We start from the raw sequence: 18607 nt of genomic DNA on the forward strand, positions 1-18607 counted from the left end.
TTCTTCAATCTTTCATACACATATATAATTTTCTTCATTTCACTCTGCATCTGCTTCATCTCTTTCCTCATCTTCACTAATTCTACTTTCAAATCATGCATTGTTTTTTCATTATTATTCTCTCTTGTTATTTTGCTGTCAGTTGCAAATGCATTTTTTTACCATCAGCCCCGCTTGTCATCCCACCATTATTTTCGCTCTGTTTTTGACTGTCATTTTTTTTATGGTCACTCATACTCTTTTCTTTGCTATTAGTTTCACACTCTTTTTTAACATTCATACAATCTTCCTTGACATGTTTTGCAGTCTTTCAACCACGAAAGACTGCAAACAGACTTTGTGCAATAAATAGACACTATCTGCATATGTTGCTAGGACATCATCCAAAACGAATTCCATTATAATTAGCAACATTTAAAGATTCTTTCTCTCTTGGTTACATTCCCTATTGCATGAAACTTGCTTCTCTACTTACCACTGTACCAACATTATGTGAACATGGTCTAAATGCCATCTCTTTATGGAATAACTTGAAGATTAGTGTAATTTGAAATTAGCAGCACTTGAAGAACATAGTATGAAATTTAGCAGTCTGCAATGCCATCCAAATAAATAAATGTGCATGTGAGTTTCAATCTTTTCTTTGCTGTTGACAAACATGTCTAATGTTGATAGCAAACAATAAATATTTGCAGTAGTGAATAATGAATAGACTATTTGTTTCCAGACACTTAACATTCTCTCTCTCTCTCTCTCCAAATTAAACTTATATGTTTTTGATTTATTAAGACACACACACACACACACACACACACAAATATTTTATTACAGAAATGTGTGTGTCTGTATTTTATACCAAAAATACATTGTGTATTAATGTATTTTGGAGATGGTTTTTATAAGTTTTAACTTATAAAAGATGTGCAGAATCAATGTAAATGCATTAATTGTCACTGAATTATACATAGTGTTTTTAGTTATTTCTTTACTTATATATATCAGGCCCTCCAGACATATCAATACAAGAAAATGAAGTCCAAGTAATAAAGGGAAATACAGGCTACTTAACATATAATGTCGAAAGTGAAATGCCATATACTACCACTTTGTTCAAAGATGATAATCCACTAGAAATGTATAATTTGAGGTAATCATTTCTAAATTGAAATATCAATTATTGTTGTTGTGTTAGTTTATAAACATTCCATATTTCTCAAATGATTTATTTATTTATTTTTTTGGGAAGGAGAAATAGTTGATATGAAACACTATTTTTAATGACATATGGAGAAATATTTTTCAAATTCTTAGTTTAGTTGAAGTAGTTCATTTGAATTCTGTAGAATTCGAACTTGTAGTGCCCTAGCAGTTTTAGAAAGTAAATGACATATATTTTTCTAAATGCTTCACATGTTTCTTTATATTTAAATTTGCCATTAAATTAAATATTTCAAGTTTAACCTTTCTTTCACCTCCTTATTCATGTTTCTTAAAATTTTGTACGTGTTTAGTATTTTCACTGTAAGATCTATATAAATATTGTTTATATGCTTCTTTCTTGTCTTTGATTATTACTTCAATGTTTTCGATCTGGTTTCTTATTCCATTTGTCCTCTTCCATTTACTTATTTGCCTTTAGTGCTTTCAAAATTCAGGTAACCATGCTATCCTCTTTAATTATTTATCTATAAAAGTTGATTTCATGTATTCTAATTACCCAAACTTTGAAATTACCTTCTTAGGAAATTTTAATATTCATAATGTAAACTAGCTTCTCTTTTTTAATTTCCCAAATTATTTGGTATCATTCATAATCTAATGCAAATTTTTAACTTGCAAATCAGAATACCAGATAATTGTTTTCATTCTTTGAACATTCTGGGCCCTTTTTTTTTTTTACCTAGCAGAGCTGCACACCAACTAGAATTATTATTCCTAACAGAACCTCAGTTGGCAACTACAACAACCACAGTCCACCTTAATTGCCCAAACTGTACATTACATAGTTCCTACCACAAGGGTAGTTTGTGCATTCATCAAAACTGACATCCCATGTCAGAGAATCCTCTTTGAATCCTTGAAACTTTGAATCTCCCCCTCCCCCCCTGTCAATCCCAAATTTTTGATAACCACTTTGATCTCTTCAAGAGTTGTAGAATAGGTGCCCTCCCTCGATGAGTCTCTGGACTCCCTGGAGGTGTCATGTAATAATAATAATAATAATAATAATAATAATAATATCACTCTCTAAAGCTTGATTTTCTGCAGTCAATATATCCTAATGGTAAGGTCATCCTTCTTGGGGACTTCCATGTGCACAACTCAAATTAGCTTCCCTTCTCCAATTTCACCAACAAGGCAGGCAGGGATGCCAAAGTATTTGCCAATAGCAGCAATCAAATGGAGATTGTCAATCTCCATACTAGACACCTGATACTCCCCTCCACTCTCTCCAAATCTGCCAACACACTTCATCTCTTCTTAACAAGCTTCTATTCAAAATATACTGCAGATGTCAGTTCTCTGCTTGTTAACTCAGATCACAACCACATACAAGGCTCTTTTGCCATTGAACAGCTTTCATTTTTTTGTACTTTGAAATATCCATGGTACTACTCCTCCTTTCCATAGTCTGGCTAATGCTTCCATTCTTCTGATCCATACACCTGCTCAGACCAAATAATAGAAATCATCCTCACAGGAATGAAGTCCTTCATCCCTCATTCTATCCAAAATCCAAGCCACCATCCAAGTCTTGTTGGATGGTGGCTGTTCATCTCTCAGCTTCATATTATTATTGCAATGCAGTACATTCCCTGTTCTATATCTTGATTTTTCAGAAAAGTATGCTAACACAGTCCAAGAACAATACTCAGCATACTATAAGTGGCTCAAGACCTCCAGCTGCTCACTCTGTCTATATCTCAGCACACAATGGCTATAAAAGAACCATCAGCAAATCCAAATCAGATTTTGAGAGATCCAAATGCTACACACTTGCCTCCTGTCCCAATGTCAGGTGAACCTTCTGGTTTAAAGAAGCCCATGTTTCCACCACTATCACATCTAGATGGTACCATATAACTTATGATAAGGCTGAAGTACTCCATGTTCTGCACTCTCACCTATGCTCTTTCTTCTATACATCAGTGATCTTCTCTCTCTCTCTCTCTCTAACTTAAAATCCTATACATAGTTTTGTTGATGATAGTATCTCCATTCCTCTTCTTCATTTGAGATGCCTTGTAGTATTTCAAATGATTTAAGCTTTAAGATCTTCCATAGCCATTATCTTAAACACTGATCTCCTCACCATTCTCAAGTGAAGTAAGATAATCTAGTGAATTTCACTGCTACAAAACCACAATCCCCTCTGGCTATACAGAAGAAAGATCTTACTTTACTTTCCCTTACTTCAGTTAATGTCCTGATATCCAGTCAATATTAGTTTTCTCTTCTTGGGCTGACTTTCAACTCCTAACACTTTATAAGCCCCAAATCCAACCAAATTTAGAATATTGCTTTCACATTTGGGGTTGGTGCACAAAAAAATCCATAAGAATTCTTGACAGTGTATGGCAGAGTGCAGTCGTCCTTAATAGGTGGCCCTTCTCTCACAGACACCCCCTCCAGTCACTTTCTCATAGTACTCTTGTTCTGCATTATGCTTTTTTATAGGTACTTTCACAGGTGCTGCTCAAACAAATTGCCCATTACCATTCCTTCACTTTCCTTCAGTCATGTAAGAACACCAGCAGTCAATATCCATGTGTGGTTCAGCTCTAAACACATCCAACCAACTTCTCATCTTTTTCCTTTATTCCATCTATCCTGTTCTTTTGAACAACTTTCCCCATACTATATTTTTCCAATAAATACATTCCTCAGCTTTCAAGAATCTTAATAGATTCCTTCTTTCTTCCTAAACCATGTGTCTCCTCACACATAACATTGTTGTTTTACAAAATTCATGACCTCTTGTGTGGGATCAGTATTTAAAAAAAATAAATAAAAAAAATCAAAAAAATCAAAAAAAAATACCACCTTTTCTGCCTTGACCAGTTTCCTCAAGTTAAATAGAGAGTTCTCTCTCTCTCTGAGAACAGTCCACCTCTCTAAATGTCTCTTTCCTTGTTCAGATATACCCAACTCTCTCTCTCTCTCTCTCTCTCTCTCTCTCTCTCTCTCTCCTGTTATCAAATATGCTTAAGACACCCACATATTTGAAATCTCTCTTCCTACATATTCTCACTGTGGTGCCATTCATTATTGCTGTTCATCTCTCAGCTTCGTATTATTGTCGCAAGGCAGTACATTCACTGTTCTATCCCTTGCACTTTTCTGCTGTGCATTCTCTAACACAACTCTCAAATTTTTTGCTCATTGTTCTTGCATTCTGCTCAGTTATTTGATAATTATTATATATTTGTAACATTTATGTTAAAGATCAGTGTGTTGAAATGGTTAAAATATGAAGCTTGCTTTAAAAAAAAAATCCATACATGTAAGCTTGGAAATTAATGGAGGGAAGGAAGGACACAAATGATCTTATCTTAGTAACATTTCTGAATTTATTCTCTTTCCTCTTCTACTTTTAAGGATTTCAGACCATAAAGGTGTTTTTAATTTAATTTGAACACCCCTTTTTAAATGTTATTTATTAAAATGACATTTAAAAAGGCATTATATTTATGATACATGATTTGTAATTTTTTTTTAATGTTGTAATAGGTATGGAAGAGTAACAAAGACCACAACACATGGAGAAATACTTCAGTTAATTATCCAAAACACTAATGATCATGATAATGGAATGTACAAGTGTCTGGTGAAAAACTTGTTTGGTGAAAGGCAAAACAGCATTAAGCTAATTGTATCAAGTAAGATTTGGTCATTATTTTTCCAAGTTTGATATATCCCCAAAGTAATTTCAAATATAAATTTTAAATGCTTTTCCTTTCCTTAATTTAGCAATTATTTTTTTAAAATCATATTTTGCTGATTATATAGCATTTGCATTAACATTATCAGAGAAAAATTACATCTTTGATCAGCATATCAAGTAATATTGTAATGATAGTTCTTACATTATTATTATTATTATTATTACAACACTCAATCCCCCCAGGGAGTACAAGGACTCATTGCAGGAAGATGAGTCCTTGTAGAGTTCACAACCCACAGTCTACTTAATTCACCATCTGCATACTGCACAATCCACTATACACCCACTACATAGTATTTTTGTCTGTTAACTGCATGTGTTCTGTGGCTGATTTACTTGAATGTATGATGAAACACCAAGTTGTTAGTATTATAATTTTATACTATCTTCATGGGGTCATAAGACTCATTGTGGAAGTCACACACTACCCATTATTCTCACAGGTATTTTTCTCTTATCCATTAATACAATGCCTATCATACTGTTATATTTTGAAAGGGGAGAGAGCTTGATTGTTCCACATATGTTATTCCCCACCTATATCCAACCTGTGTATTAAAGTCAGTCATGGAGTGTATATATAACAATGTATTATATATAATTTTAATTTAGTTGATTGGAATGTTGCATATTTGTATCCCTGATGGTGCATTGACTTCAGGAATGAATGTGTTGTTTATTCTAAAGAATGAAACTCAATTATAAAAAAATCAAACCATTTGCTATAAACATATAAATATATACAATATATATAATTCTCTATATTAAATAATTCACTTTCTCTCTAAAGAGATTACACATTCATATTCTCTCTACAATTAAAATAGTAAATTAATTTCTAACTTCTCAATACATACAAATAATTAATTAAATGGCCATTCTAAGAATTTCATATTATGAGCTCAATAAAATTCTTTTACTCCCTAAACTCACATTTAAATACAATTCGGATATATATATCACCAAATACCTTACAAAACAGATTGAACATAGTATCCAGCTGAAAATTGTGTACTTTCATTTGGCCATATGAAAACTTCCTTTGTCACTTATTTATTTTATTATTATTATTATTATTATTGTTCCAGGAAACTCCAAGGAGTTGACAGACTCACCGAGGGAGGCCCTAACATCATGTCTGGAACAACTATTCAACATTCACACAGTATCTATCATATCTTGCCTTGAACTCATTCACGGTCGTAGCACCCACAACAGACTCTGGAAGCTTATTCCACTCATTCACCACTCTCCAAGTAAAAAACCTAGCTCTAACACCCTTGTCAACCACTCTCTTGCTCAGCTTCCATGCATGGCCCCTAGTCCTCCCACCACCAGTCATATTTTCAAAAATATCTTCTGGATCAATCTTATAAAAACCCTTTAGTAATTTGAATGCCTCAATCATATCACCCCTCCTTCGCCTATCGTCCAATTTCTGCAATCTACAAATCTTCAACCTATTCTCATAAGGTTCATTCCACAGACCTGCTATCATCTTGGTCACTCGTCTCTGGACCCTCTCCACTTCCTCCCCATCACGAAGAAACCCTGGTGCCCATAACTGGGCACAGAAGTCCAGATGGGGTCTTATCAAGGCTCGATACAGAGGAACAACAACTTGTTTGTCTCTGCATGTTAAAGTATTTTTCAGAAGCCAAGTGATTTGGTGAGCTGTTTTAGTCACTTTTGCAATGTGCCCCCTAAACTTCAACTCCCTATCCACCAGCACTCCCAAATCCCTGGCCTCATCAATCTCCTGGAGTACGGTTCCACCAATGCGATATACTGCTGCTATTCTTTTCACCCCAAAGTGCATAACCTTACACTTTGCCACATTAAACTGACATCCATTTTTCCTAGCCCAGTCCTCCAAACTATCCAAATCATCCTGTAAAATTTTGACATCCTGTGCACTCACAATTGCTCTACCCAACTTTGCATCATCAGCAAACAAGTGAACACTTCCTCTCAAATCCTTTCCAATATCATTGATGAACAAATTGAAAAGCAGTGGTCCAAGAACAGAGCCCTGCGGCACTCCACTAGTCACAAGACGTCTTTTTGACTCCACTCCTGAATAAACCACTCTCTGGTATCTCTCCTTCAACCACCCTCCTATCCATCTCACCAAACCTATATCCATCCCCATCTGCTCCAGTTTACTGGTTAGGGTTCCATGTGGTATCCTATCAAAGGCCTTGGCAAGGTCCAGTAGTATCACTGTAAACCCACTACCCCTATCCAGTTCAGCCGTCACTGTGTTATAAAACGTGAGCAAGTTACTGAGGCATGATCTACCCTTCACAGAACCATGTTGTCCCCCATACAATACCCCATTTTCATCTATCCAATCCTGTATTCTTTTCTTGACTAATTTCTCTAAGACCTTGACAATGATTCCTGATATGTTAATCGGTCGGTAATTTACAACAGCAGTCTTGGAACTACCTTTATGCAGTGGAACTATTTTCTCCTCCTTCCACCCGCTTGGGACTAACCCAGACCCAAGACTCAAATTTGTTTCTCAAAATTATTGTTTCAAATCAAATGTTTCAAATGTTTCAAAAAAAAACTCAAATCAAAATTATTGTTTATGTTCATTTATTCACTCTGCCTTATCGCTCAAATTCCTTAGAATACAAAGTTAAAATGTCTCAGTTAATTACTATACTTGCATGTCTCCTTTCAGTAAGCAATTTTCCTCATTTTTTTGAAGTAGGCATGACAAATAATCACTCAAGCAATTGGAATACATTTAATTGAGCAGTTCCAAATACGCTTCCAATAAAAGGAACTGTTCTGTGGATTCCATATTGATCCTTGGAATATCACTTGCTTTTCATTAAACACAGGATATTCTCGCTAATCTGCAAAAGCTTAACACCTTATACTGTACTTCAGTAATTAACTTCACAGTTTCTCTTTTGAGAGTAGTTAAAGATGTACAAAAAACATTTTCAAGATTAGAGAAATTAACTTAGTGGTTTATTAGACCTTTCTGGCTCTTCTTCCCTTCTTGCTAGCATTCCTGTTACCCAGCGGCAGCTATTCTAAAAACAATTAATGCACATATCTGTTACCAAGATTCAAACCAAAACTCTAGCGACAACATGGCTGCCGTTACTACAATACTTGAACATTCATCATATGTATCAAGGATTTAGGCCTAGCATGGCCTGTTCCGGCCTTAGAAGTCATCGTTGAATCATTTACTTGAACATTATACAGTAGTAATGATACACGAATGCTAATGTAAACAAACATACAAATAACATACATACAACATTTCTGTGCTATTCCCTAAGGATTACAAAATACAGTAAGCCAGTTAAGTATTTTTTAATATCACTACTGCTTAATCACATCGTGACTCTGGTAATACTAAGCATACAATTGGATTATTGAATATGAATATATACATATATTTTTTTTAGATTATCATATCATATAACAAAACATATTCCTCATCAATGAAATTTTCACTCAGTATATATATAATGGTAAAAAAAATCGAACACAACAAGTGAAACATTTATGTGAGATTTTTACAATACATCTCCTTAAATGTTTCACTTGGTGTGTTTGCTTACTTTTGGAGTGATTAACAACAACCACCACCACCACCACCTCTGGCAATCCATTCCACTCATTCACCACTCTCCAAGTAAAGAACATAGTCTGCACACTCTTAGACAACTTACATATGTGACCCCTATTTCCCATTTCCTCCACCTGTTAGCTAAACTCTGCAACCCACACTCCTTCAATCTGTCCTCATAGGGAACATAATAATGACCTCCTTATCTTTACTTGTCAATGTGTTCTTCAACATTCAAATACATTTCTGAGCTACTCTTGCAATATGTCCTGAATTTCAAATCACTATCCATCGTCATCACGAGATCACTAGCCTCATCAATTTTCTGTAATGTAGTACTATCAATATAATGTAGTACTATCTTATAATTTGCAACATTAAATTGACAACCATTGTCCCATTCCCACACGGTGAATTTATTGAAACCACCCTGCAGGATATCTGCATCACCTTTATCAACTATTGCCCTACCAGTTTTGCATCATCACCAAACATGTGAATATCCTCCCTCAAATCTTCTACTATATCATTAATGTACAATTAAAAAATAGTGTTCCAGGTACTAAGCTATAGGGCACTCCAATAGTTATCCTCATTCTCCTTGATTCCATTCCACCATACACCATTCTCTGATATCCGTCTATCAGCCACCTCTATCCATGCCACCAACCTCATATCCATTTCCATTTCCTCCAACTTATGTAATAATTCTCTGTGTGGTATTCTGTCAAATGCCTTTGCAAAGTCCAGCAGTATCATATTGTAGCCAATTCTTTTATCCAATTCTGCTGTTACCTTATTATAAAATGTGAATAAATTACTGCTGAATAAAATGCTGCCCCTATAGAATATCATATTCCTATCCACCCATTCCTTAATTTTCCTTTTAACTACCTTTTCCAATACTTTAACTATCTTCACTTCAGTCTCAACTCTCACATCAGCAACTGCAAAGTCACCACATGGATGATTATATGCTTTGCAGAGTGATCACATAGTAACAGAACTATAAACAACAAATAACACAATAACCACAATAATTAACTTTAATGAAATTAAAGATTAAAAATTAATAATTAAAAATTAAGAATAGTAACAGAACTATTTCTTCTGCTTCTTTCACTTTCCTATCATCAGAACCGAGGGAAGTTATCTTTCCCTAATTATTCTTCCTCTTACTTCTTATGTAGCTAACTCTTCAGGATTTACTTTGGCCTGCTTAGCTAATTTTCTCATTTAGTCTTCCTTATCATACTTTACCCTTCTTTCTTATGTTTAATATTGATAACGAGCATGCTGATCACTGTTTATATTCCTTCCACAATGCTTTTTTTTTTTTTTTTTTTTCAGCTTCTGCTTTATATTGCTATTCATACACACACTTAATCCCTACTTGGTCTATCCTCCTGATCTTGTGCATGCAGGCTGATGCAGCCTCACTCAAACATTCTCCCTGACTTCTTCCCATGCACTAATGACACTCATTCCATGTAGCTTCTTATGCCATGACATTGCTCCAAGTCGCCTCCCAAGTTTGTCATAATTATCAGCTTTGTAGTTCCATATAAACCTTTTCTTGACTGAAAATTCTGTATGTTGAACAACCTCCCAGAGCAAGACTGCATTATGATTTCCCTGATCAGAGTCAGAGTTTCTATTGTAGTTATAGATATTGAAAGTTTTTTCACTTGGTTATACCACAAATTAAAGATTCTTGGTTTCATCCTTTATTCAAGTAGCTCAATCATGAAGTTACATGAAGTAACTTCATGACTGAGCTACTTATATATAGGAGCTAATGACTTCACATCAATTGCCTTAGTATCTCATAATGCAAAGTACATATCATTATGGACATGTAGTATAATGTTATGCATTATGGGAAGGGTCACTACTGAGACCAGTTTTGACATTTATTGAGTTCTCATCAGTGGAAGCCAGACCAAGAAGAAATACCATGGTAATACAGAAATCATATTTCCCATATACAAGTAGTCAAAAGGTATTACACCTTATTACTAAAATACTCTGGATTAGAGATAGATGTTTAAAGTTCTCTTCTGGGTCTGGCTTCCACCGATGAGACCTCAATAAAGGTCGAAACTGGTTTGGATAGTGGCCCCTCCCATAATGCATAACATTATACATGTCCATAAGGATATGTACCTTTTATTATGGAATACTAAGGCAATTCATGTGAAGTCATTAGCTCAGTGGTGGCCTGTTACTAATTAGGAAAAAAACAATTATTTATTTTTTTATTTTGTATAGGCAGCACCCCCATTTAAAATTTCACTGGCTGCCACTGCATTAGCTTCTATATACAAGTAGCTCAGTCATGAAGTTACTTCACGTGCAAACTTTGTTTGGTTTCATCTTTTATCCAAGTGTAAGTAAGCAAACAAAGTTTGACTCTCAAACCCCCCCTGGCCCCCATCTATCACGTGCTGTTTGAGGTAATTATCCTTTAGTAACTGTATAAATTCCATTTCCATTTTGCCATGTGCCTTTTCCTCCTTCCAAACTATATCCCCGTAGTTGACATCTCCCATGATAATTGTTCAGCTTGCACGCCTTACATGAATCTGCTGATGCATATCATCAACATCTTCTTCTGGATCCCCAGGTCTATAGCTGCAGTATATTATTCCTATATATTTCTATATATTCCAACAATATACATTTCCTATTGACCTCTAGCTCACACCAGACAGTTTCAAATTAATCATTTCTCTCAGATCTACAATCATTCTTAACTTCTATTTTTGTTGGTTGAAGTACTTCAGCTATCATTAACAATATTCCTCTCCTGCCATATTCACTTCATCTTCCCTGAAAATACAATATCAGTTACATTAAGTAAGCTCCATGACAGAAGTAGCAAATTAGGCCATATCATAGCTTTGTAAAAAGGGACAATAGCTCCTTATCTCTGTTTTTTTTTTTTTTTATGTTGTTCCTATCCACAAAAGGTTATTGATAACTGTATTGTACATTTGTACTGTGAGTGGATTAAGGATTTTTTTATTTTTATCAATTTTATATATTTGTTGTAATTTTTTATTTATTTTTAACGTTTTTTTAGTCTAGAAACCAAACGTGGAACTTTTGCAAACCACTTCAGGTCTCCAATAAGCTTGTCAATGTGTTCTTCAGCATCCAAGTAATCTTTGAGCTATTTTGCAGCTTTTGCAAAATGTCCTCTAAAATTCAATGCTCTCTCATTCTGTCCACCATCGTCCCAAATCCCTAGCCTCATCAATTTTTTGCACTCAGGTATCATTATTGCAGTATACACAATATATAATCTTTTCATATTAACCTTATGCTTTGCAGCATTAAACTGATATCCATTATTCTTTACCTACACTGCCAGTTTATTTAAGTTGTCCTACAGGATCTATACATCACTTTATTGACTATTGCCTTCCCTAATTTTTTTCTTATTAGAAAACAGCTGAAGAGAAATCATTCCCTATATTGAAATTGTTATAATTCTTGACCACCGAGATTAATGAATAACTAACTCTTATTTAGAAGTATTGGTCAAGTGTTAATAAACTATTTAATAACCAACTAGTTTCGCCGGCTATTGCTGTCGGCTTCTTCAGGGTACAATAAGGTAGGCAAAGTAAATTACAAGCTAGACATTAACTGACAATTCTAATTCAATAACAAAATAGTACTGAGCGTGAAACAATACACGTGTCGCGGATACATGATTTACTTGTTGAGAAACATAGTTTATTAACACTTGACCAATACTTCTAAATAAGAGTTAGTTATTCATCATTCCCTATATTATTAGTATACAAATTAAACATAGTGGTCCTAGTACAGAGCCCTGAGGCACTCCACTAGTCACACTCCTTAATTAGTTATCCTCCATGCCTCCAACTTCATATACATTTCCATTTTCTTCAAACTTTTGTAATTTGTTTTCCTTGTAGTATTCTATCAAATGTCACTGCAAAGTCCAGCAGTATCATGCAGTTGTAGTAATTTCACTTATCCAATTCAACTGTCACTTGATTATAAAAAGTGATTAAATTACTAAAGCAAGACCTACATTTTACAAAACCTTGCTTCCCACCATACCATATTCCTATCCATTCATTCCAGAATTCTATCTTTAACCAACTTTTTCAATACCTTAATCACCACTCCTAATAATTAGTCTCTAATTTGCTTTTTCTGTCTTGGAGCTTTCTTAATGTAATGAAATATCTTGTCCTCTTTTCACACCCTTTCAACTTTACCATACTTAGAGTAAACAACTGGATCAGAGGTATGGCAAGTTCTTACGAACACTCCCATAACACACACAGGCTAACATTCCATCCAATCCCACTGCTGTAGTTGCTGCAAAATGATCGCGTAATAATTTGACTATTTCTTCTGTTTCTGTCACTTTCTTACCTTCATCACTGAGTAAATTTATCCTTCCATAATCCTTCTTCATACTACTTACATAGTGAAAAAGCTCTTTAGGATTATATTTGGCCTGCTTAGCTAACTTTCTCTCATAATCTGGTTTAGCACCCCCCCCCCCCCTTACCATAGTGATCCCTGTTATTGCCTGTGCTTTGTATTATTCATGAGCATGTTCATCACACTTTTCTTTATAATCTCTCCTTGTTTTCTTTTTTTACTAGCTCCTGCTTTTTAATGCTACTCATCCATTTAACTCCCACTTAGTTTATTCTCCTTACCCTGAGTATGCAATCTGATACTGCTTCCATTAAACAATCTCTGACCATTTTGCATGCACTATTAACATCCTTCTCTTGTAGCTTCTATGCTATGGCACTGCTCCAGGCTTCCCTCTAAGTTTGTCATTATCATCAGCTTTGATGTTCCACATATACTTGTAAAAATAATCATAATTTAAAATTTTGAATATTTTTACGTATTGTTTATGTTGGAATGTTTATTAGTTTTAGTTTCATAACACGCATTGTCGGCACTTGCGATGTGCCGTTACTGAAATTGTTTTGTCAAAAAATATGTAAAGCAGTTATGTACTTATATGTACTTATGTACTTACTGGATTTGAATAGTTGTGTTACTTTAAACAAATTTATTGTAATTTAAAAATATTAAGTTTTGTGTTTTTATAAAGACATTCTCTTGTTGTTAACAGAGACAATGTGTCAGCCATTATACCTAACTTCTTGCTTACCAGCTTCATGAAGTGCGCATGCTCGCCGAGAAGTTTGATGTGTGATTGACTGTTGACAAGTTCGGTATCAAAGCAATGGGAGAGTAAACAAGGAGTGTGTTCGGAGAGAAAATTAGAACACAGGCCAGCAAACTTTTAGATTCAGAGGAAATTGAGTTTTTTTTATGTGACAGTCAGAGGAAAATTAATAGTATATTCCGAAAAGGAAATCGTGGAACTATTAAGTTTAAAGTGGAATAAGTATTGATAAATAAAAGGGAAATATTGCTATAGGCATTTTAAAAGGAATACTGGAGGAAACGCTAATTGAAATATTTATAGTAGGTTCCGAAAAGGGAATCGTAGAACTGTAAATTGTTTTAAAGTGGAAAAATTAAGACTGTCAATAAACATTAGTGAATAAAAGAAGAAGAAGAAGTCGCTAGTTATGTTCTAAAGGAATGTTTGAGAAAACTCTGATTAGGAAGTTTCATCTGCATTAAGGACGCCGGATCTAACTATCATTTCTACTAAAAAGAGACAGAATTGAGTTAAGAAGAATTAATGTGTGCTGCATAAGTGATGATAAAGGATCCTATGAAAATGAAGAATAAAGTCATATATCTTTGGAAAAGGGCTTTGACAGAGAAAAAAACTGGCTATGAACATTTTGTCATTGTGAAAACAAAGTGTTTAGTCTAGTCTTAAGTGTAAGTTTATTTTTAAAAGGCCTTGGATCCAATTAAATTTGTAGTTAGTTATGTAATATTGTTTGAAGTGTATATATATTGTTTTTGTTTTATAAAATGTGTTTATTTTGTATTTTGGTCTTGAGTCAGTGATTTATTTGGATTCTGAAAGAAATGGTAAAAAAGAGGTCATTGCACCAATCGGAGTGAACCCTTGTGCATATAATAATATATAGGTACACTCGGAACATAAAAAAATAATCTCTATGATAGGATTAATATTATGATAATATCCTCTATATAAATATTCTCGATAAGTAAATCTCATTTTCCATTAAACAATCTCTGACCATTTTGCATGCACTATTAACATCCTTCTCTTGCAGCTTCTTATGCTATGGCACTACTCCATGCTTTCCTCTGTTTGTCATTATCATCAGCTTTGAAGTTCCACATATACTCTTTCTTAGTGAGAATTCCACATGTTTAGTAACCTTCCAAAATAAGACCACTTTTTCTGATCAGAGGCAGAGTGGCAAAATGATTATACATCTTATGATGCCATTACCAGATCCAGCACTCTGAAACCCATAGTTTCATTCATCACATGCTGTTTCAAGTAATTATCCTGTAGTAACTGGATAAATTCCATTTCCATCGTGCCATGTGCACTTTCCATCTTTCAGGATGAAATCTTTCCTCCAGTTGAAATCTCCCAAATAATTGTTTGACCTACATTCATTATCTACTGATGCATGGCATATCCACATTTTTCTGTGATTCCCCCTCCCCATCTATAGCAGAAGCCCACAATATATTTTGTTCTTCTGCCCCGTATATCTTGCACCAGATAGCTTCAAATTGAGCTATCTCTTGCATAACTAAAATTTCCCCTTCTCTTCTATTTTTGTTGGTTCACATGATTCCACTATCAGTAATACCCGTCCTGCTTTCCTGTTTCCTCCATCTCCATGAAAATATAATACCCCTTACATTCTTGTCTTATATCATTTTATATCAACCAGGTATCACTGATGCTGATAATTTTTGGAAAAGCTGAGCTGATGAATGACTCAGGGATGGCTAGACTCATGCTCAATTGTATCTGTTTCCCCTAGTATCTCTGGCCCCCCCTTTATTTCTGATACTTTTGGCATTTGCATACATTTTGACATCCTCTTGAGTTCACAACCTATTACCAACTCACTCAAATTCAGATCCTGGGGAACTATACTCAGCATTTCATGATCATTTCTTTCTAGCCATCCCCCAGGACAAAAGCATTTGTCCCAGGGAGGATGGCTAGACTCGCTCAACTGCATCTATTTCCCCTATTATCTCTGGTCTCCCTGATTTTCCGCTTCCATCCTCTTACTAAACAACACTTTCTCCAAGTATCTAACTCCAAAACTATTCAGATGCAGGCAAATACAAGTCCTTTTCATTTATCGGATTCACTCCTTGTATCTGTAAACTGCACACCATGCCTCTTGCACATTGATTCATTTGCAATCATGGCCATTCTCATTTCACCTGAGCCTTTCCAAAAAAAAAAAAAAAAAAAAAAAAAAAAAATGCTTGTCTAAAGCAACAGAGTCACGGAGGCTCTGGAATTAATTACCTATTATTCATTACAGGAATGATAAATAATTATTTATCCATTATTAATAATATAATTTATATAATTTAATTCATTTGCATTTAGATACAAGTGTATATTTTGCATAAGATAAGAGAACCTCTGTAGCTTTAGTAAGAACAATCTCCTTTGGTGAGAATACTTGGTTTAAATTCTGTCTAGGATGCAGAACCTTTAAGAGTTTTGCATCTGAAGGTCAGTTAGCCGATGTCATGTAGAGGTTTAGCAGAATTTTCCTCCTGGAAACTCCAGTATTTCATCTTGCAAAACACACAGACTAGCTAGAACATGTGTGTGTGTGTGTGTGTGGTGTGCACACACAAACACACAATTAGAGACATAATGCACTGCATCATAGTTGCTTTGGCCATACCTTTCAAACTGCCCAGCTCAATCATATGAAATCAAATCTAATTTGAAATTAAATAAAGATAGACGTAACAGCTGCTTTGTTAAGCAACCACTTTATTAGTGCATATTAACCTGTAAGAAATGAAGAGTTGTGGAGGTAGGTGTATAGTTTGGTTTTAGAAAAGGTAGATCAATAGTTGATTTGATTTTTTGCTTTATTGAAAATGATGAGGAGGCAAAGTTTGGGAAAATACCTAGTCATGCACCTTATATTCAAAGCTCACAACATGATCAGCTTAATATAATTAAATGCTTGAAAATTTTATTTAGCAAAAATGATTCTTAATACTGTTATTTAAAAGATACAATTGTCTTGCAAAGACAAATCAAAGACTGGATCATGAGATTGAGTTCATGGTGTAAAGAGATTCTGGCTCCACATTGAATGCTACCTATTTTCTTGTTTTTGTGAATTTTATTATTTGTCTTTCATATTAAATTGTTCATGGATAAATTATATAAATTCACCCTTCATTATATGAGTCTATATATAGGTTGTGCAGAAGGAATAATGTAGGATTTATGGATTTGTGGTCTGTGTTTGACAGAAAGAAGGATTTGTACAATGTTGATGGACTGCAACTAAATGGTTGCAGGTGTTAAAGGTGTTAAGTGTCTGGAAAGAGCTTTGTTCACCAAGCATGCTGAAGTGCAAATTCAGGAAAATTTAAGCAGTTAGGATGGAAGCAGGTGAGTTTGTGTGAAAGCACCCATGAGGGTAATGAGTATGAGGATGGCCAAGTGCAGGATCTAGTTTCTCAAGCAAAAATATTGAATAGGGTAGTCAATTCAGGAAGAAAAGGTGGGTGGGGGGCCTAAAGGGATGCTGCAATTTCTCTATACTAATGTCAGAAATATTAAGAACAAGAGGGAGGAGTTTTTGGCATTGGTTAGTGCAACCTTGCCAAAAGTTATAGGCATTAGCGAAACTTGGCTAACAGCAGAGGATGTAGTTACAGGGATTGAATGTGAAGGGTTTAATATTTTCAGGGGAGATAGGATGGGGAGAGCAGTACAGCTAATGATAGCAGATGAACTGTAGCCAAAAAGAATAGCAAACTGGCAGGAGGGTGGCTGTTCATTTGAAGCAATCTGGCATGAGATTAAGGCCAAAAGACAAAATATATAGTTGGTTGTTGCCAGGGAGTTCCATAGATGATCTGGAAGACATGCATTGTCAAATCAGAATAATGAGTACAGGTTGAATGATTATTATGGGGACTTCAACTATTGAAATATAAACTGGAAGGAAGAAAGAGCACATGGGAGGAAGGAAGTGGAATATATACACCTACTAAGAGATAATTACATGAGGCCACATGTGATGGAAGGGTCTAGGGGTGTGAGAGTATTGGATCTGGTCATAGGATCAGAAGAGCTATCCATAACAAAAGTGACCATGCTGTCTTGACTTGGCACGTGTACAACATGACGAATATTCTATCAAGGAGGGGTATATGTGGAACTACAAGGCAGGTGATTACGACAAGTTTACGAAGAAGCTTAAATCTGTGCCATGCATAAAACACTACAGGGTAAGGATGTTAGTGGTGCATGAGAGATGAGGGTCATCTAGAGCAGTGCTTCCCAAACTATGGGCTGCGGCCCCCTTGGGGGCCGTAGATTTTGTTGAGGGAGGCTGTGAAATAATGAAAACAAATTGAAAATGTTTTAAGACCAAGTAGATTTCTTATCTTAAAATAAACGTTTTTAATTTTTATTATTTATTATTTCCTTTTTGTTATTTTTTATATTTTAATGGGAAAAAAATTACACATTGGTGTGGGTTCACAAATTTTGCTTCCTGCATATTTTGGGGCTTAATGAATATTAGTAAATATATGCTTATTCATGTAAGTTTCATTTCAAAGCAGAAATCTAAGAATTGCAGTTTAAAATATTTCACCTAATATTGACTTTTTGTGTAGCAGTATTGAGACACATCTCACATTAAATTGTTATTAAACTTCTTTTATGTTTTTAATTCTTTATTACTAATCATTTTACGCTTCATGTGCTTGTGCTGCAAATGTACAATAACAATATATCTGCCTATAGAAAAATATGAGATAATGTGCCATGTCAAATGTATATGTAAGATGCTAAAAATGTAATATTTGCATTTGATTTTTGCAATATTTGCTGTGTATGTTCTGTAGTG

The 18607-nt window shown here is 34.7% G+C and overlaps 1 protein-coding gene across 4 annotated transcripts in view; it reads left to right on the forward strand.

Moving 5' to 3' along the window:
- The window catches only part of LOC150094730 (cell adhesion molecule Dscam1-like), a 194618-nt gene that overhangs the window by 58952 nt on the left and 117059 nt on the right, over window positions 1-18607 (forward strand). For all 4 annotated transcript variants that reach the window (XM_090411357.1, XM_090411356.1, XM_090411354.1 and 1 more), the window contains 2 exons: window positions 1003-1147; window positions 4732-4880. In XM_090411357.1, coding sequence (XP_090267483.1) covers window positions 1003-1147; window positions 4732-4880 — 294 coding nt within the window. The remainder of the gene's footprint in view (window positions 1-1002; window positions 1148-4731; window positions 4881-18607) is intronic.

The sequence above is a fragment of the Typopeltis vanoorti genome, chromosome 21 (assembly GCF_054136105.1).
Source record: "Typopeltis vanoorti isolate ZY-2024b chromosome 21, IOZ_Tvanoo_1.0, whole genome shotgun sequence".
In the NCBI taxonomy this organism is placed as follows: Eukaryota; Metazoa; Arthropoda; class Arachnida; order Uropygi; family Thelyphonidae; genus Typopeltis; species Typopeltis vanoorti.